The sequence below is a fragment of the Vulpes lagopus genome, chromosome 1 (genome assembly GCF_018345385.1).
Source record: "Vulpes lagopus strain Blue_001 chromosome 1, ASM1834538v1, whole genome shotgun sequence".
Lineage (NCBI taxonomy): Eukaryota > Metazoa > Chordata > Mammalia > Carnivora > Canidae > Vulpes > Vulpes lagopus.
In genome coordinates, this window is record NC_054824.1 from 174,960,374 (window position 1) to 174,982,899 (window position 22,526).

The 22,526-nt window shown below is 35.6% G+C and overlaps 1 protein-coding gene across 5 annotated transcripts in view; it reads right to left on the reverse strand.

Moving 5' to 3' along the window:
• Positions 1–22,526, reverse strand: part of RPS6KC1 (ribosomal protein S6 kinase C1) — a 180,399-nt gene that overhangs the window by 111,733 nt on the left and 46,140 nt on the right. For 4 of the 5 annotated variants that reach the window (XM_041757086.1, XM_041757136.1, XM_041757077.1 and 1 more), the window contains 2 exons: positions 16,656–16,749; positions 5,241–5,603 (listed from right to left, as the gene is read on the reverse strand). In XM_041757086.1, the coding sequence (XP_041613020.1) occupies positions 5,241–5,603; positions 16,656–16,749 (457 nt within the window). The remainder of the gene's footprint in view (positions 1–5,240; positions 5,604–16,655; positions 16,750–22,526) is intronic. The other variant, XM_041757097.1, reaches the window with a different exon arrangement.

A 22,526-nucleotide genomic window follows, 5' to 3' on the forward strand; every position in this document is an offset into this window, starting at 1 on the left:
GGTTAAAAATATGTTAAGAAAAACCCCTTGTACAATGACAGGCATCTATAGACAATAAATTATTGCTGTTATTTAAATATTTTATTAATGCCTTTATGTCATCCATTTGCCATTCTACATTCCCATAATTATTCTAGAAAACCAACACTCAGAATATAGATTAATCATTCCAGGCCATTGCAAAAACAAACAAGACAGAAGTGAAAGGAAATGTATTGGAAACATTCTCTTCAAAGATTCAAGTTGATTCCTTCAATCTTGATTTTTGGATTTTCTGTCTTAAGCACATAAAGACCTGATACTTAGAAGAGCAGAAGGCACCTTAATTTCAAGAGCCATTCCTAGATTGAGGAAATAAGTGTCAGATTCAAAAGGAGAATTCAAAGTTACCAGTATCCGGGTATGCTCCTTCTCTCCTGGATGGGCAAACAGAACTGCTGCTATTGCATTCTGCCTCTAGTCTCAGCTGTGCAAACACCAGTTAAGTAAGAAAAACATTAAGCCATCTTTATCAGATCTACAAACAACGCAGATAACCTCCTTTAGGGTGAATACTTTAGTTAGGATGAATAGTTAGTATTTAGAATAACAAAATTTGCCAAATCATAAGAACCTTGTATAAAGCACTCTTACTTAGCTCTGAAAGATCCTTCTCTCTAGATTATCAGATATCCAGAAATAATGAATTTATTATAAAGCATATTAAACCAAACCAAGGTCACAGATAACAATTCTATTGTTTTTTTCCTAACAGGTAACCATTCTTATAGCAAGAATTAAATTAAAATGATGCATAGGCATTATGGTTATAGCGATGTTTCAGTAACTTTACCCTACTAAAACAAACTTTCCTGAAGAAAATATCTCTTCTACCCATAGACATCAAGTCAGCTCACAAGCTAGAGCCCCCAACTTCCCCACAAATTAAAGAATAAATCCATCATACTCAACATTACACTCGATGGTAAATAACTGAAAGCTTTTCCTCTAAGATCAGGAACAAGACAACGATGCTCATTCCCACCACTTGATTCAACATGGTACTACAAAGGTCCTAGTCATGGCAATCAGACAAGAAAAAGAAATAAAAGGCATACAAATCAGAAAGGAAGAAGTAAAACTGTCTCTATTTGCAGGTAGTATGATATTATATACAGAAAACCCTACAGATTCCACCAAATAAACTGTTAGAATTAATAACATGAAATCTGTTACAAATCATTGATAAAAGAAATTGAAGGCAAAAATAAATGGAAAGATATCCCATGCTCATGGATTGAAAGAATTAATATTGTTAAAATGTCCTTACTACCCAATCCAATCTATAGCTTCCCTATCAATGCATTCCTACCAAAATTCATCCCTACCAAAATTCCATCCAAGTAGGAAATAACATTTTTCACCTAAGTAGGAAAAAAAAATCCTAAAATTTGTACGGAACCACAAAAGACCCTAAATATCTAAAGCAATCTCTGAATAAAGAACAAAGCTGGAGGCATCACATTTCCTGATTTCAAACTATATTACAAAGCTATAGGAGTCAAAACAGTATGGTACTGGCCACCTAGATCAATGGGACAAAATACAGAGCACAGAAATAAAGCCACACATATATAGTCAATTAATTTCTGACAAAGGAACCAAAAATATACACTAGGAAGGATATTTTCAATAAATGGTATTGACAAAAATGAACAGCTACCTGCAAAAAAAATAAGACCCCTATTTTACACCACACACAAAAATTAACTCAAAATTAAAGACCTGAACATCTGCATAAAATTCACAGACCTTAAAATTAAAGACCTGAACATAAGACCTGAAACCATTAAATCCCAGAAAAAAAAAACAATATACGTGTGTGTGTCCATACACACACACGGAAACATTATTCAGCCATAAAAAAGAAGGAAGGGATCCCTGGGTGGCGCAGCGGTTTGGCGCCTGCCTTTGGCCCAGGGCGTGATCCTGGAGACCCAGGATCGAATCCAACATCGGGCTCCTGGTGCATGGAGCATGCTTCTCCCTCTGCCTATGTCTCTGCCTCTCTCTCTCTCTCTCTCTCTCCCTGTGACTATCATAAAAAAAAAAAAAAAAAAAAAAAGAAGGAAATCCTGCCATTAGTGAAATGAATGGACCTTGAGGTCATTATGCTAAGTAAAATACCTCTGAGAAACAAATACTATACAATCTCACTTATGGTAGAATCTAAAAAGAACCAAACTTACAGAAAAGATTGGTAGGTTACCAGAGGCAGGAATAGGGGTGTGAGAAAAGTAGGAGAAGGTAGTCAAAAGGTGCGAACTTCCATTTACAAGATTAACGAGTCCCATGATGTAATATACAACATTGGGACTATAGTTTAAAAATACCTTATCACATATTTGAAAATTGCTAAAAGAGTAGATCTTAAAAATTCTTGTCATAAGAAGAAAAAAATTTGTTACTTTGTGAGGGGAAGGATGCTAATTAACTAAACTCATTATGGTAATCATTTCATAATATATATATAAAAAGGTATCAAATCATGTACACCTTTAGTGCAATGTTATATGTCAATTGTATCTAATTAAAACGGGGGGGAGGGGGAGTTTAACCAATAATGTCCATATGTCTGTTAGGTGGTGACTTACATACCAACCAAAAGCATTGCCCTGACATTACATGTGACACATAGTTAAAAACATAAGCATAAGAACTAAAGCAAAGGGGGGATCCCTGGGTGGCTCGGCGGTTTGGTGCCCGCCTTCGGCCCAGGGCCCAATCCTGGAGTCCCGGGATCAAGTCTCGCGTCGGGCTCCCAGCGTGGAGCCTGCTTCTCCCTCTGCCTGTGTCTCTGCCTCTCTCTCTCTCTCTCACTCTCATAAATAAATAAATAAAACTAAAATCTTTAAAAAAAAAAAAAAAAAAAAGAACTAAAGCAAAGGTTATTTTACATATTGGCTAAAAATTAGAATTCTGTGATTGTGGTTCCCACAGTTTGTATAAAGAAATTGATCACAGAATGAATAAATAACAAAAGGCTAAAAGCAATTAGTCAAGTATAATTTTTTGGATTTGATGGCACAAGAACAACTAAAACCAATCCATGGCTGGAACGGATATTGTGCTTTCAGAAAGACAGGGATATGTTAAATAGGAAAAACATATATAAATGGTAACATTCCTTGAGACAGAGGTCTAGTAGATTTGGTATCAAGTTCTAGTGAGAAATAATTCACCATATAATCACAAAGTAAATATCTAAATGATGTTTGTTATTTGCTGATATATATATCCAGAATTCTCATTTTGAAGTAAAGATTTTTATTTTTCTGGTGCCATCAAGTGGTAACATTATGAAGTGCTCGAAGTTTAAATGCAAATTACTAAGATAGAAAAATATCACGCTGATATATCCGTGTCAGTTAAACACAAGTGAATTTTTAGCACAAAATGATCTAAAAAGAAAAGGGAAAATATGAAACCTAAATGCAACTCAACCCGATTTTAAACTGTCAACCCGAAATGAGTTAAGACAAAGAAAAACGTGTAGATCTTTAAAGACCAGAATGCTCTACTAGCAAACAAAAAACCCTATGACATTACTTGAGAAACAAAAATTTGTATCAAAATGACGTATCAGTCAAACCATGAGAAGTGCTCTCTCTAACTCCATTAACGTGGCAGTAAAAGACTTATTTTTAAAGCAAAAGCCCAAAAGGACAAAGAGATTAAGAGAGAAAACTGCAGAAATATTTTACAACTAGATAACAGACAGATGAATGGTTATTGACTTGGGAAACTCAAGAAAATTGCCTGACTTATATTACACTGTAAATCTCTCCCAAAGTTTGGGAACTGGTAGCACTAGGTAGCTATGGAAATCAGAGTAAGGGCTAAAAACAAGAGAATTAGTCAAAATTCTGGCTAAAAAGCAATGATGCTACTACACCTACTCCCTTTTCTAGTCCACGTAGCCAAGTACTCATTTTTTACCACATTAGAAGATCGAACGTCCATACTCTAATAAAACAGAAGGCTCTGTACTACAGGACACCAAGCACAGTGAGGGTGGAAAAGAGTTAGTGCTACAGGAGATTATAGTAATCTGAACAGCACTAACAAGTCAAAGCTCATAGAACCACAGGAAAAATGATGATTTTGTAGAAAGCAAACCATTGGAAGAAGGTCCTATCAACGTCTGATTATTGTGTCCAGAAAATCATGAAACTGCAGTATGCTTCACACTCTTTCTATAAGGAAAAGACAAATGACTATAAAGAAAAATCTGATGCTTAAAAAAAAAAAGCTAAGTCCTAGTTACAGACATTCAGAAACATTCAGCTCTAAATGTCCCAATTGACCCCAGTAATTAGCTGAGAATTTATGGCAACTAACAAAGAACAGAACAGCAGGCAAATCAAGAACCTTTACATTTCATCCCCTCTCTTTAGGCGAGCAAGAGTAAATGCACTAAAGAATCTCTGTGAATACTCCTGAGAGAGGTGAAGGCTCGTGATCACTAGCCACATCATAAAAAATAGATTATTATTCATACAAGAGATGTGGAGATTTGATTTTTTTTTAAGACCTGTTTTTGTTGGTTAATTGATCAAAGTAGAGAGTTAAGCAGCTCTGATACTGTCTTCCATTCATGTAATTAAAAGTATATACCCAGGGGCGCCTCGGTGGCTCAGTCGATTAAGTACCTGCCTTTGGCTCAGGTCATGATCTCAGGATCTTGGGATCCAGCCCTATGTCAGGCTCCCCGCTCAGCAGGAAACCTGCTTCTCCTTCTCCCTCTGCCATTCCCACTGCTTGTGCTCTCTGGCTCTCTGTCAAATAAATAAATAAATAAAATCTTAAAAAAAAAAGAAGAAGAAGAAGAAGGTATATACCCAAATATAGGTCTTTTTTTTGAGAGAGAGAGAGAGAGAAAATGCACATGAATGGGCCTAGGAGGTAAAGGAGAGAGGGCAGGACAGGATCCTAAGTAGACTCCATGCCCAGCATGGATGGGGGCTCCATTTCACGACACCAAGGTCCTACATGACCTAAGCTGAAATCAAGAGTCAGAGGCCTACTGACTGAGCCATCCAGGTGCCTCCCAAAGGTAGGCCATTTAATCTTCAGTATTTTCTCATTTTCAGTCTTAATTTTACATGGGACTTTATACAAGTTATAGTTATATGTATACACTTTTTTTTCCAGGCACCAACATAACATTCCAAAACATATTAATACAGATAAAATGGTACCTTGAACACCTTCTAGGAGTAAATCAACTCCTTTCCTATAAAAATTGGAAGCAGCTTCATAGTCATCTTCTTCTTCTTTTTTTAAAGCCAGCTTTATTAATTCTCCGGCTTTCTCCAAATAATCTCTCTTGCCAAGCTTAGATTTTAAACTGCCAGGGAAGAGGCTGCGACTTTCTCGTTCTTCTTCTGGTTTGTTCTGTTCACTGTCAGAAGCAACAGCCCCTAGTGCTGAAGGATCCGAAGAAAGATTGAGACCAAAAGTTCTAATGGGAGAATTTTGATTGGAAGCCATTCCATCATCTAACTCAGCAAGAGAATCCACGTCAACAGTAAGAGATATCAGATCACTGTCACTGGAGAAACCTAGAAATATGATCACAATAGTAAATAGATATTAAATTAAGGATTATCCAGAAAGAATGCAAATCACACTATTCATTTGTTCATACTATCCAAGTCGATTAGGAAGGCTGTCATTGCCTGATAGAGATCAGGGCCTGGCAATTTGTTTCTGCTTACTTCGTTCATTTCTGCACTCAACGTAGCTCTAGAAGCCAATCTCCTTTGCCTTAATTATCACACTAAAACCAAAGGCAAGTCTTTATCTAGTCTTCTTGTAAAAAAGAAGAGGCTTTACCACATGTCTTGTAACAACATCATTATGATAAAGGGAAAAGTATAAGAGCTTCAGGGTAAGACAAAACCAAGTGCTTGGATCCCAGCTCTTAAAACGTACTATGTGACCAACAGTGAGTCACTTAATAATATTACTTATTATGTATGACTTTAGAAATAGAGTTAATGCATATAAAGCATAATAGACTATCATTCAATTACAAGTATTATAGTAATTATATAATCATTATTTAACTATTATACGATGTACCCTCAGAGATGTGCTTTTAGATAATCATCCATATCTGGAAAATGTATGCCATTTAGTTGTGTTTTTTTTTTTAAAAGGACTAAATTTTTAGAAATCTTTGTTTCAATCTCTTCTACATGCTTTTGGAGAGAGGTTTGGTCTATATTTGCCTCTTAGTTTTCTGACAGAAAATTAATAAATAGGTGGTATTGAAATACTGAGCAATGAAAATTCTTTCTCCCATTTCATAGATTTGACTTCATGGTAAATGAGCATGAGGTCTTGGGACCTCCCTTTACATTCTTAAAATAATAGAGAACCTCAAAAAACTTTTTTGTTTTTGTGGATTATACATGTAAAATTTACCACTCTTAATAATTAAATAGACTAAAATTTTTTAATTAAACACTGAAGTCCATTACATATTAATATCATTTTTTTTAAGATTTTATTTATCCATTTGACACATGCCGACAGAGTGCATAAACAGGGGGAGTGGCAGGCAGAGGGCAAGGGAAAAGCAGACTCATCGCTGAGCACGGAGCCCAATGCAGGACTCAATCCCAGACCCCAGGACAATGACCAGAGACAAAGGTAGATGCTCAACCGACTGAGCCACTCAGGCACTCCATTAACATAATTTTTATTAAAAATAACTACATTCTTGGGGTGCCTGCATGGCTCAGTCGGTTGACCATCTGCCTTTAGTTCAGGTCATGATCTCTGGGTCCTGGGATCAAGCCCCATGTTAGGCTCCCTGCTCAGCAGAGAGTTTGCTTCTCTCTCTCTCCCTGTGCCTCTCCTCAACCTCACCCCACCTCGTGCTCTCTCTCTCTCTCAAATGAAATAAAATCTTTTAAAAAAACAAAAAAAACTATATTCTCAGAAACAAAGTATTTAGTGAGAGAAGTGACATTGTTTTACATTTTTACAAATCTTTTTAACAGAAGGTGCCTAGATTCCCACATCTGATCCTGCCCTCAATCTGTTGTCATGCTGTTCTGGTTGAAAGGTGTGAGGAGGGATGCCTGGGTGACTCAGCAGTTGACCATTTGTCTTTACATCATTTGTGCAAATGTCAACACAGTGAAAAAGGCAAATAATTTCCTAGACTATTATGAAGACAATTTCTGCCTTGGGGACCTCCTGAAAAGATCTCCAAGATACCCAGGGGTTGAAGACCATACTTTGAGAGTTACTGATCTATATCATTCAATACGATTGACAATAGAGTTATGTAAAAATTAAGTTTGGGAACAACTATGTGATCTGTATCACCACTGAATATTGACTTTCAAGTTTCTCAGAAAAGAAAATTATTTCTTCAGGATCATATACAAAGTCAAACTTAAAGGTAGATTAGACTACACATGCTAGATCAGGGATCAGCAAACTTTTTTTTCTGAGGGCCAGGGAATATTTCAGGCTTTGTGGGCCATATGATCTATGTCATAACTAATCAACTCTGCTATTGTAGTACAAAAGCAGCCACAGATAATATGTAAATGAATAAGTATGGCTGTGTTCCAGTAACACTTTATTTACGGATGCTGAAATTTGAATTCCATATAATTTTCACATGCCACAAAACAATATTCTCTTGAATTCTGCCAACCATTTTAAAACATAAAAACCATTCTTAGCTAGTAGGTCATATAAAAACAGGTGGTAGGTCGGATTTGGCCCACAGGCCATAGTTTGTCAACCCTTATTATAGACTCAAATTGCTTACTTCATATCAAATAAAATAAGTTAGGGTAAAAACATGTTACTGGCAGCTAAACTCAAATTTCAAATCAGCTTCAGACACTACTTTGGCACCCTGTCAACATATCCTGTTTTCAGGGGTTTTTTTCAAATCCTTAGAATGTCCATAAAGAGCTCATTTCATTCCCTAAAAGCAAAAGACTTCATTAAATCCAAAATCTGAGATGAGATTCATTGGACCTAGTGGAAATCTTTTCAATCTCTGACATTTCAGCTATACAGACAGCTTTCAAAATCCAAATCTTTTACAGCTATCTACAAAATTATTTATCCGAGAAACATACAAACCTTATGAGATTTCTTTAAGTGATTCAAAAATATTTTATATATTTCAATGCACATTTATTTCCTTAAATGGGGGCATTATATAAGCTGGTCCATTGATATTAATAAACAAATATACAAAGTTTAAAAAAAAATAAGTTCTGGTTTATACAGCTAATCATAAAAGAAAGGAAAATGTTGTTATAGATCTTTTGTCTGCTCTCCAGTGTCTTGCCACTATAACCTTTACATCATCTATCACATTGTACTGTTTCATGTTTTGCCTGATTTTCCTTTCTAACAAGAACAATATTACCAAAGGGCAAAGGGGTAAAATTATGTGTACTCAGTTTCTTGGCTTTTGACCACAAAAATCTAGTGACATAGTTTTATTTCCTCTCTTACCTTTCCAATCGTATTTTGTTAGCAAGGGAAATCATGCTTAAATAAAATTATATCAGAAGAGTAAGACTATCAAAATACCTAGAAAAAAAGTCAGATAATAAAACAAAATAATAAATAATATTCAAATTGTTTCCTTTTCAAATTCTACCCAATTCTAAATGAAGAATCTTTCAAAGTAAGCAAAGTAAGAAAAACTAGCAGGTTAGGATGAGGAATTATTCTGGTTCAACTAGAAGCAAAGGGAAGCAAAAAGACTTCTGATTTAATCTTTCTAGAGGACAATTTGACAATGCATATCAGATGTAAAAAACGCTAATATCTTTTACCCAGAAGCTCATCAACTTATACCAAAAACAATCAGAGATATGATAAAAAAAAAAATCTATACATGAGAATATCCATCACAAAATTTAGTGAAAATTTGGAAATAACAAATTCCTAACAATAGGAGATTATGGTCCATCCCTTTGAGAAAACATTATACAGCTATTAAAAATTATATTATAGAAGAATGTTTAATGCAAGGTATTCATTATCTATTATGCAAAACCAACAAACTGTAAAGCAGTATATGCATATACTATAATTCTAATTTTAAAACAAAAACACAGGAAAAAAGGCTAGAGAAGTATATTAAACACTGACAGTAATTTTCCCTGTATGGTGGGATTACAGGTAACTCTTATCACATTTCTTATACGTGTATGGCAAGTTCTTAAGCCTCGGTATTTGAAGGATACCAAAGCAGCAGCAAGGGCTAAAACTGGGAATTTGCTTGTAAATAAATCTATATTTTACAGACAAAATTTATGAAATATAGGCCCGTATGAATCACCCAGCAGCCGGAGCCTAGGAATTCCTAACTTAAGAGAAAAGACCAAAATGATTATAGATGGATCTGTTTGAAGCAGACTAACCCTGGACACTTCTTCCTTACCTGTCTTCTTCCTTTAATTCTCCTCCTAAGATGCACCCTACCAGATGTGAAAAGCCTAACTATCTTATCGCAACCATACACTGCAACTAATCATCTTCCAGCACTCTCCGAAATCTTTCCCTTCTGTATTTAAGCAATTTCTAAACCCCCTTCTTCTCAATGAAGTATTCCCCAACCAACTCAAGAACACTCCCCTTTCACCACCGCAGCAATGAACCATTATTTACACACGGACTCAGTACCAGCTCTTTCATCCTATATGCTTAATACATAATAAAGTGCTAGCCCAACGCCTTGAAATCATGGTCCTGTCATTCAACCTGTTTTATATGAAGCTACATATAAACATCGCATGAAGTGGAGATTAGCTTCCTAAAACCCAGAAAGAAAGGGAATAGGATACAAAGAGCAGCAAACAAGCTAGAGGTTCTCAGTTGGGCCGAGTAGGAAGAACGTTGTGGATAAGGCAGGGCAACAATTGACAATTCAGAGACTCTTTGTCAAAAGTGAAACCAACCTGAAGTCAATCCATGTTTAAAGGGGCCCTCTGGAGCCATCATGAGAGTAAAAGGTACATGCTTCACCAACACCATCAAGACAAAAACCTAAGCCTTTTTGGGAAGAGATGGGAGGGGGAAGAGTCAAAGGTTCTATGAAAGCGTTCTGCCTCCAGGTTCATATCACAGAGATTCAAGTCTCAGGGCTATTAGAGGGCCCCAGGTGACCGGTTAAAAAGCAGCTACAGACATGAGGGGTTTATATAGCATCCCAGTTCACCTACCTACCCTCACCTTCTGTGCTTTGAACTGCTCAGAGTAGGGCAGTCTAGTGAAATCTGTCTAGGACACCACCTCTGAAAGACAGGCACCAGGGGAAAAGGTTGAGTTGCTATAGAATAAATCTTTATACTATAAACTATCAGAAATCTGTATTTGAAGACCATCTGCAAAAAGAGATCAGTTTCCTTTAGAACAACAGGTGGTCTGTCATGGTCAACTATATATAAAATACATGGCCTCATTATTATTAGCTGATAGCTTTCACTGAGCACTGAGGTTCAGTCAACGAAAGGGAATTTCTACTTTTCCTAGTAGCAATGACTCATGCTTCACACACAAAGCAAAATATCTAGCCAGCAGAACAAAGGTCACCCTGAGGTAGAAGACATACATATCAATCTCCATTAAGAAACAAGCCCTTATAAATATGATTTTAGATGACTATCTAAATCTAAAACTTGATGCTAATTAAGACTCCAGTATTTGATTACCAACTTATCATTTAGAAATAACTGCTGTTATGAAAAAGTACCATTCCTTTGATGTTTCACATTTTTATAATGTCCTGAGGACAAGTCTTTGCTTCACCCTTGAAAATGTTATGAAAAGAGCATCAGAATATCTACTGCATGTTTGGTGAAAAACAGAATAACCTCAGAAAACAACACATCAATCAAAATTACAACCCTAATACTGTTATCAACAACAAAGATCCCTGAGTTGGCTTCCCTTTCTACTTAATGAACTTTTTATGTTGCTACTCACCATAATCTCCTCTGCAAATCAAACCTGCTACAGAGCACTCAAGTAGCTCACACTGAGCTTTCTATAAACAAATAGGTATTCTCATTGCTTACCTCTCCATAAAATTAAATCTCCCCTTTCAAAATATACTTGCTGCTGAATATTTGGAGTGCCTGGACCACCTTAGGCACATGGCTTTACTTCTCTGAAATTCCAATTTTTAATTGTAGAGTAAGGGATTTATCTATATCATTCTTTCTACTCTAAAACACTTTCCATGACATATTATGATTTTTTTATTTCCCCCCCAGCCCTAAAATCCTAATACACAACATTATCCTCAATAGCCCTAGGGTTTTTAAGAGTCAATATGTATAATTTGTATCATTTGTTTTACATGCACACACAGAATGACACATTCTCATTTGTGTTTATCTTGAGAATAATGATCCGTTCCTTTTTCCCTATGTAAGCTCCCTCACCAAATAAAATTCAACTAATAAGGGACAATGAATAACAGTTAAGTAGATAAGCACTTAAGAGAAAAAAGAACTTCAAAGTGAATAAGCCTTCTCTCATAATACAGGAGGGCCTAAAATAATCAGAGTAACTAGATTTAGAGTTCTCATGGTGCCACCTAGTGGACATTCACATTAAATTCTACTTTAAATTTAAATGACTTTTAATTAGGCTTTCTAGATTTTGTCATTTTACACTACTCCATGTAGTGCGTAGACTTTAAGTTCGTCTGAAAAATAGATTTAGGCTATTAAGTAGCCAATCTACTGAAGAATATTCCTTTTTTAAATGATCCCATTTCAAAGCATCAACTTTAAATCAACTAAACGAAAATAATACAAATAACAAAAAGAAAAATATCATAATAATGAAATGGTACATTGATACAGATGATTTTCTTCAAGCTTAAATAACTATACACCCTTCCAATTAGTCTCCCCTAAGAGTTTAAAACTCATCAACATTATTCAATTTAATACAGTTTAACTCTAATCTTCATGCTTTAAAGAATTCCCCCATCAAATAAAAACACAAATCTTGAACTGAAGGCGATTTTAGAGATCCTTTACATAGACCAGCAATAGATGCTATTATCAAAATGTACATTTCATTTACTCTAAAATGGCTACTTCAAGACAACTTAATAGATCCTTTCTTTTGTCTACAATTGCCACAAGTGAGCCCCATGGAGCTCTTAATCCACAATATACTACCAAAAAAAAAAAGTAGATCTGGCTATTCCAGGAGACATTTAAGAACATTCACTCTTAAGATCTACATATAAGAAGCTGATCTCTCAATTTGTATTTGTGGTTATGATCACCTAATTATTTTCTCTTGTTTGCTGCATACACCTGGAAAATGTCCCTCCCATAACTGCAAAGGAAGTCAAGCAACGTATTAGGAAGAGGAAATGACACAGGTTACCAGATGAGAGTCTACCAACATCAAAGGCTCCAATATAAAGGCCAGCATGGCAGTAAAGCAACTACATCCTTCAAACAGGCCAACAGATGAGAGAAACATGTCAAGAAGCTCAATTCCCATGCACCATTTCGGCCAGATTTCCACAAATGTCATAGTAACTTCATAGCTAAGTTTAATCAAATGAAAAGATGCAAGTTTAAAAAGGAAATAAGATGTTAACAATCAAGTCAATCTTCTTTCATCTTTAAAAATATATGTAGTTTAATTTCTCCGGACAAAGGAGATAAAGAGTGACCACTTCATTTTAAAAACATAAAACAATATTAACTTTTTTATCTAAAAACCTACTGAATAATTTTATAATTTTCAATTTCATATTAGATAAAATATATTTACCAGTTAATTACCAAATTATTGGTTTTATGAAACCTTAAAGTTTTCTCTATCCCACTATCAAATAATGATAATTAAAAAAAAAAAAACATTAATCCAGCTCTTTATGTTTGCCTCAGAAAACTTTCCTTCAAGGTAAATTAAGACCTGTTGATTGCATTTTTATGGTACTAATAAAAATAATGATCATTTAGCCTCTACATCTGTTCTCTGAGAAGTGATATACTTGCCATGTCATTCTAACTACTGAAGGACCTTGAAATAGCAGACTATATATTAAGATTTGCCCCTCTGGCTCATTTCACTGGCAAACTAAATCACAAGTATGAAAAATGAATACACCTTTGAAACATCATTTAAAATACTACACTCAGAGGAGTTGTTATAGAGTGAATCACTTCCTCACATTTTGGCTCTAAATCCAAATCACAAGCACTTGCCACCACAATCCCTCTACAACCCTCCATTTCACTGTGTACCTGTGGGGCTTGGCCGGCTGCCAGCTTTTCTGCTCTTTTGCTAGGAGAGGCCCTCTCCCTTTGCTATCTCAGGGGCTTGCAGACCTTTTGGTAGGAAAGTATATCTTCCACTTCCCCAGTATGCCAGACAATCTCATGATATTTAAAAGTCATTTCCCCTCTCAAAAAACAATGAATTTGCAAGCTGACACTGTGATCTGTATTAGTCAACAAGGTGTCTTTCAGCAGGATTAATTAGTCAGGCAAAAAGGCTTTTAAAGGGAAGGGGTAAAAAACACAACCATTAACAGCTTTTCTATGCGCTGAAAGGATAAAATGCCAGTATTACTTTTAGGTAGCATAAGTCTTTTCTAGGTTGTTTGTTTGTTTTTTTTAAGATTTTATTTATTTATTCATGAGACACAGAGAGAGAGAGGCAGAGACACAGGCAGAGGGAAAAGCAGGCAGAGGGAGAAGCAGGCTCCATGCACGGAGCCCGACATGGGACTCGATCCCAGGTCCCCAGGATCACACCCCAGGCTGAAGGCGGCGCTAAACCGCTGAGCCACCCGGGCTGTCCTTTTCTGGGGTTTTAAAAAAAAAAAAGTTGCCCCCAATTTCTCTCATAAAAGCATATTCCTAAAAGATAAATCCTTCCAAGGAAAATGCATCTTTTGGAAATTTCAAAGGTAAATTCTGGAACAACTGCTTTAGGTAGGGCAGCCCATACCATCCCACTGTGCCAGAGGCAGCCCCAGTCTTGCTATACTTATTAAAGCATCCTCTTTACTTCTCAGAAGTGTGAGATCCAGTTTGGACAATAAGTTACAAACTCATCCTAGTTCTAGGTAATATCTTTTTTTTTTTTTACCACATTTTTACCCTGAACAGCTTTCCAGATTCTAGAACACTATCTGAAGAAAACACATTCCCAATAATAATGCTCCTCCCCTTCTTTTCCAGATGACAACCAAAGACCTCTGTATCATTCCATTCATGATGACCTAACACTAAAATAGGTTCTCAGACATACATCTCCTACCATAGCTGATTCACACCTAGTTAAAAAGGCTTATTAGGCAGTCCGGGTGGCTCAGCGGTTTAGCGCTGCCTTCAGCTCAGGGTGTGATCCTGGAGACCCGAGATTGAGTCCCACGTCGGGCTCCCTGCATGGAGCCTGCTTCTCTCTCTGCCTGTGTCTCTGCCTCTCTCTCTCTGTCTTTCGTGAATAAATAAATAAAATATTTTTAAAAAATAAAGAAAGAATAAAAAGGCTTATTGATATCAAAAGAATATAACCATTCCCAAGTCATGCAACCTTATATTCCTATAACAAAACACAAAAGAGGAGAAATTAAGAAGCATTCTACAATTTCCAAGAACTGTACTCTTCACTGAACACTCTCCTATAAATCTTTCTAATTCATTTGTCCATTATTGGATGTCACCAAATTAGCACATTTACAGGCAAAAGATACCCTTCTCCTCCTTTCTCAGGAAAAGAGTATCTCGGAGGTAATGGCCAGATCAGATTATCCCAAATAAAGCTACCTTCCAAGGAAACTGGCTCTAGAAACAGAATCACATTGGGATCCCAAGCAGGGACCAGATTTTCCAAAGCCTGGCAAGGATCTGCAGATCAAAACAGGTTACAGGGAACAGGTACTTTTCCCCCCAAGACAAAATAGATTGTAAACTAAAATTACTGTCAGCAATGTTTTTTATGACCTTGGCTGATTCAGTATGGAGTCAAAGGTATTGAAGACCTAATGGAAACCCCTGGGCCTGAGGTCCCCATACATTACACAAAACACTAGGTATAAATGAATGGACTTTGTTTTTAAGTCATTGGGAGCCACCACAAAAAAAAAAAAAGAAAAAGAAGAGCCAATCATGTCTCAATGCAGTGGCAACAAAAGAAAAATAAATTTTATGAGACTGACATGCTACCTACTGTGCTAACAAGGCACCTGAGAAACAAATTTTAAATGCTTTAGCCTACAGCAAGACGGGAACTTGCTGCTCCTACCAAATTAAGATAGGAACTTACTGCAATAAGCCTATATCAATGTGTCTGCTGATATATAATATTAGTACATATCCCTACAAAAACATCACTGAAATGAGATTATGGCCTCCCATATTAAGCATCCTCCTCTACCATAACCTATAATCCATGAAAAAGATCAAGAAATATCTAGTCTATGATTTTACTTTTATATAAAACAAACCTAAGCTTCCTCAAATAAATCTAATTACCTATTTTTAAAAACTCTCCCTCCCTGTCTCCAAATCTCTTTTTCTTAATTCCAAAATCTTCCCTGCAAGAAAACTAGCTAAGGAAATTTAAAGAATAAAATGTATGGATTTTAACTCTTCATAAAAATTCAAGGATGGCTCAACTAGAGAATAAAAACAAGAGATTAAGCATCTTTTAATTAAAATGATTAAAATTTCAAAAATTGCACTGGTTTAGATTCACATTATTATAAAACATACTAAAACACTAAAACTGCTTAGGTTTATTCTTTCTCGGAACATGACTAAACTTTTATTTATTTATTTATTTTTAATTTTTATTTATTTATTTATGATCGTCACAGAGAGAGAGAGAGAGGCAGAGACACAGGCAGAGGGAGAAGCAGGCTCCATGCACCGGGAGCCCGATGTGGGATTCGATCCCGGGTCTCCAGGATCGTGCCCTGGGCCAAAGGCAGGCGCCAAACCGCTGCGCCACCCAGGGATCCCCATGACTAAACTTTTAAAACCAGTTTTGAGGGGATCCCTGGGTGGCTCAGCAGTTTAGCGCCTGCCTTTGGCCCAGGACGCGATCCTGGAGTCCCGGGATCGAGTCCCACTTCCGGCTCCCAGCATGGAGCCTGCTTCTCCCTCCTTCTGTGTCTCTGCCTCTCTCTCTCTCTCTCTCTCTCTCTCTTTCTATCATGAATAAATAAATCTTTTTAAAAATTAAAAATAAAAAAATAAAACCAGTTTTGAAATTGTCTAAAAGTCAGACGCTACTAAATAAATTTTAGCAAAATATTCTTAACACCAGACAATACAAATTGTGAACATTCATTGTACCACATTTCACTAAATCCAATATGCTGTTAATTGTAGGATAAATCATTACTTTATATTTCACTAAGAAAGAAAAAAAGCTGTCAATTAAATGTAAGATATCATCGACCCAATATCACTTGCTCAGTATCAGTGATATTGAAGGAAAAATAGTATCTTAGAATTGGTGAAATACTCTCAAATTCTTATAGCCATCTATTCTTTTGCGATTCAAATATGATTTATAGTTTTCTGCAGTCAAAATCATGAAATGAAAAAAATATCAAAATATCATACCTTCTGTACTACACTCAGGAAAGCTATCAACGAGGGAATCAGAATAAGCTTCAGCAGGACCAATCAATTCAGAACCATCATTAATTATTCCACCCTAAAAAGAGGAGAGTAATTGTGTTTCACTGTTAATAAGAGTATTTTTAAAATGAGTAATAAATGAACAATAGTTATCTCAACTTTACATAAGGATTACAGAAACTATTCATCTGTTAAACTAGATAATAATAGCTTTAAAAAATCAATAGGAATATCAGTACTGTTCATCAATTTTTACAAAGGTACCACACCAATACAAAGTATTAACAATAGCAGAATCTCTGTGAAGGGGAAAGAGGTATATAGAAAAGGACTATACTTTCTTCTTTTTTTTTTTTTATTTGAGGGAGAGAGGGCACACACGTACAGGGGAAGAGGCAGAGGGAGAAAAAAACTTAAACAGACTCTGCGCTGAGTGTGGGGCCCAATATGGAGCTTGAACTCATCACCCTGAGATCAGGACCTAATAAGCCAAAATCAAGAGTCAGAAGCTTAGCCAACTGCATCACCCAGGCATGCCTGAAAGCACTGTACTTTTATTTTTTAGCACTATACTTTTTGCACAATTTTTCTGTAAACTAAATTGCTGTAAAAAAAAAATCTTTAATTAAAATCTATTTTAATATATTAAAATTCAAAGAAATATTATAATATCGTATGGCTTTTTATAAAAGCATATTTTTTAAAACTCTATAAAAAATACTCACTTAAACACAAGAAAAATAAAACATCCACCAACTAAAAACCATTATTCAGCATCCTTAGTGACTGGTCATTCGAATTAGTAATAAATATTGGGACTCCATTAAAAGCCATTTAATTTTATCAAATTAAAAACTACAAATATGGGACACCTGGGTGGCTCAGTGGTTTAGCGCCTGCCTTCAATCCAGGGCATGATCCTGGAGTCCCGGGATCAAGTCCCACATTGGGCTCCCTGCATGGAGCCTGCTTCTCCCTCTACCTATGTCTCTGCCTCTCTCTGTGTCTCTCAAGAATAAATAAATAAAAATCTTTTTTAAATAAATAAAAATTTTAAAATAAAATAGAAACTACAATATATCACACCATATCTCAGCGATTCCAGAAGTACCTTAAATTTGAAAATCATTTAGACATAATAATGTATGTAAAACTAAAATTAAACAAATTTAAGATATTTGTATTATTTAATAAATACAAAATGGATTTTTCCATATGACCATTATTTTAATTCTGTATTTAGGTTTGCAAATTAAACTATTAAAAAACTGTTTTCTCTTATTCTATGTGCAACTAGAGAATCTTACTCCATGTGCAGCTAGAGAATGTACTTAGCAGGTAAGCAGTGGTGGTGTGATTTTGTGCTGTGGTTTTGTAGACAGTGCCAATCACAGGTATAAAGGCTTATAATCCTTAAATAATTATAACTAATTAAAAAATAGCTTTTCTGCTCCTTAACATCTTTCCTTCTACCTTCCACCAATAGTTCCATGCCCCCAAACACTCCTATCGGGATAGCAAAACCTAAGAGAAACATAAGACCTCTATTTCCTCTCTTCTTCAGCACAAAGAATTCAACAACTCTCTTTACATAATCAAAATTCTCCCTTCCCGCTTATCTTTAAGAGAAATTAGAAATGGTCCCTCTCAAATTACCAATTTTTACTTCCAAGAGTGTTAAGTGAACTATAACTTTAAAACAATTATTCTCTTTAGAGGCAAGAATTTATATGACTTAGTTCTATTTGTTTATTAAAATATTCAAATCACAGTTTATATCTGAATTTTTCTCCAAAACAGTCTCTACTTCAGACTAAGCCATCCAAACCAAATCTTAAAAAAATCTGCAAATATCTTAAGAATTTTAATAGACAAAGCTGATTTTATTTACAATCTTACTTAACAGAAAGTGCCCTTCAACTACTATCTCTTCGACCACCAGGTGTGTAAGTTTAAGTTACTTATCTATAAAATGAAAACATTATCTATAACTCAAGTTGTTAGGACTACAAGATTTCATACATGTAAAGTACTTAGAACAACATAAACACTCAATAAATTTTTGTTAATATTAGCTGATACAAGATCTGTTTATCAGATTTTTAAAAATACTAAAGAATGCAAAAAACATTTAGCTCAGAATTCCAGAGAAATTTTATTTACCTAATTTAACAAACAATATTATACAAAGTAAATAATAAAGAGTAAAACTTTAATTAAACAAAATAATAAAAACTGTTCCATAGGAACTCAAGGGAAGTAGTGGGAAAATAAGCCACAATTCTATTTTAATCTCCACATTAAATCTCTAGATTAGTTGCTATTTTGATCTCTGGACCAAAAACAGTAACCATTTAGTGTTCTTCATTACACAGTAGACAGAAACTCTTATTACACAGCATCTAAGTTTTTTTTTTGTTAATGAAATGTCAATCTGGGGAGTGATGGAGTTCAGGTATGACGGAATAAGTAGATTAGCAAATGCTCTCCCCAAAAGGCAATGATGTAGAGAAAACCGTCAGGATGACCATTTGAGGGCTCTGGAAATTGACCAATAGCCTGGGGTTGCTCCCACCTTCCATCCCAGCTGGGTTGCCATGGTAATTATACAAGGGCAAGACAAGTCTTGAAATTCAGCGGGTTCACTTGCAGAGGAGGCTGGCATGATTTGGATTGAAGCAGAGAAAAAAGTCCATACCAAACAGTAATATCAGTAATAGTAATAATCTCAGTGCCAAAGCACAGTGGCTCAGCAAAACATGCAGCAAGCGAAGAACCAGCATATTAGCCAGACATTTCGCAGGGAGATACAGGAAATACACAGCCATTTGGGTTCTTAATAAGCTCTCTACCCATCCATGCAGAAGATCAGAGAGAAATGGAGCTATCTGGGGGAACCCGGGTGGCTCAGTGGTTGAACGTCTGCTTTTGGCTCAGGGCGTGATCCCAGGGTCTTGGGATGGAGTCCCACATCAGGTTCCCCATAGGGAGCCTGCTTCTCTCTCTGCCTATGTCTCTGCCTCTTTCTGTGTCTCTCATGAATAAATAAATAAAATCTCCAAAAAAAAAAAAAAAAAAAGAAAAGAAAAGAAATGGAGCTATCTACAAGTCCCTGGCAAACCATGATGTGTACACACACACACAGAGGAGATCCAAGAGATCCCAAAAGAAAGCAAAAGCCAGTACAAACTTAAAAACTGCTCAAACTCTGAAAATACACCAGGAATCATCAGCATGTGGAAGCAGCATATAATGGAACAAAATGTTTAAATATAAGCAAAGACGAATCACTGGCTGACCATTAAGCTATGCTGATGCAGGACTAATCCCTGGTTAGCAATAGGGATTAGTTTAAAAATACAATAGAAATTAAAAATTGAGCAGAGATAGATATCAGCATACACTACCCACTAAACAGACTGCACAGATTCAGTATAGGCATGTTACTACACACACTAACAAAACAACACTAACAATCCTCAGGGCAAAAACTGGAACTCTGATCTGCTATGTTACCCAAAACTTCCAGTTTTCAACAAAAAAAAATCACAAGACATTCAAAGAAATTAGAAAGTGTGTGCACCATACATGGCAGATAAGTAGGAGAAGCAATCAATAGGCACTAACTCCAGGGGGCAAAGACATTGGACTTAAAAGGCCAAGACTTCAAAGCAGCTATTTATAGAAGTTAAATAATTGAAGAAAGTTGCGATTAAAGAATTTTTCTAAAGATTTTTATTTATTCATTTGAGACAGAGAGATGATACCAAGAGGAACATGAGCAGGGGGAGGGGCAGAGGGAGAAAGAGAAGCAGGCTTCCAGCTCAGTGGGGACATGGGGCTCGATCCCAGAACACCAGGATCATGACCCAAGCCAAAGGCACACTCAACCATGTGAGCCACCCAGGTGCCCCTACAGAATTTTTTAAAGTATGATATTTTTAAAATAAATAAATAAAGTATGATATTTATGACTCATGAAATAACAAATATAAATAAATATAAATTATAAAAATGAACCAAATGCAACATTATTCATAAGATCCAAAAGTAGAGATAATTCAAATGTCTGTCAAATGATTCATAGATAAAGTATGGCATATTCATATCCATCTAATGGAGTATTATTCAGCCATATAAAGCAATGAAGCACTGACACACACTACAACATGGATGAATCTTGAAAACATTAAGCTAGGTGGGTAAAAGAAGGCAGATGCAAAAGGTCACATATTATATAATTCCATTCACATGAAATGTCCAGAATAGACAAATCCATCAAGATGGAAAATATATTAGTGGTTGCTAGGAGTTAGGGCAAGTGGGGAAGGAAGAGTTAAGTGCTAATGGGCACAGGATTTCGATATGGGGTGATGAAAATATTCTGGAATTAAACAATGATAATGGTGGCACAACCCTGTGAATATACTAAATGCCACTAAACTTTATACTTTAAAATGGTGAATTTTATGTTACGTGAATCTCAATTCTAAAAAAAGAACCAGATAGAAATCATAGTAACAAAATGCAACTGATTTGAGAAAGATGAATAATAAATGAACTTAAAGATCAATAGAAACTCTCCAAAATGAAAATCATAGGAAAGAAACACCTAGTAAGAGAATCAGAGAGCAGTAAGGATAATAGTAAGCATACCAACTTACATGTACCAGACAAGGGAGAGAAAAAAGTTGGAAAAAATATTTGAAAAGATGAGGCAGAAAACTTTCAAGCTTTGATGAAAAATAATCATCTACCAATATAGGAAGACAAATTAAACCTAAAATGGATAAACAGAAAAAGATGAACACCTTGAGTCACACTACTAAAAGACAAAGACAAAATTCTGAAAGCAGCAAACAGAAAAAGACTTCTATATCAGAGCTACAGTAAAAAATAACAAACAACTTCTCATAAAGAACAGTGGAGGGGATCCCTGGGTGCCTCAGTGGTTTAGCACCTGCCTTCAGCCCAGGGTGTGATCCTAGGGTCCCAGGATCGAGTCCCGCATCAGGCTCCCTGCATGGAGCCTGCTTCTCCCTCTACCTATGTCTCTGCTTCTCTCTCTGTCTCTCATGAATAAATAAATAAAACCTTTAAAAAAAAGAAAAAACAGTGGAAAACAAAAGGTACTGAAATTACCAATTCAAAATACTAAAAGAAACACTGTTCATCAATAATTCCATATATCCAGAAAAACTATTCCTTTAAAATGAAGGGTAAACAAAAACACTTCCGAAGACTAATAAGAAAATCTGTTTCTAGCAAGCCCACCTTACAAACACAAAAAAAGAAACTATAGGAAATCCTTCAAGCTGACAACAAATGGTAATTTAAATCTACCTGGACAAATAAAGAACACCAAAAAAAGATAACTATGAGGGTAAATATAAATGACTACATAAATATATGTTCTTCTCTTTTCATCTCCTTAATTTCTTTAAAAGACATCCAATCATAACACTATATTGTTGGGTGTACAATATATTTGAGATATACATGATAATAACACAAAAAAAGGAAGATTGGAAAAAAAAAAGGAAGATTGACTACAGCTTTATGAGCAAACTTTTTCTATTTTACTGGAATTAAGTTAATATTAACCTCAAGAAAATTGGCATAAATTAAAATGCATTATTTTTATCCCTAGAACAACCATTAAGAATATAAATTAGGGAACACCTGGGTAGCTCAGTGGGTTAACCATCTAACTCTTGATTTAGGCTCAGGTCATCTCAGGATAGTGAGATTCAGCCCTGTATCAGGTTTACTCTCAGCAGGGAGTCTGCTTGATATTTTTTCTCACCCTCTTAACTTAAAAAAGCATAAAAGGGGAATTTAAATGGTACAAAA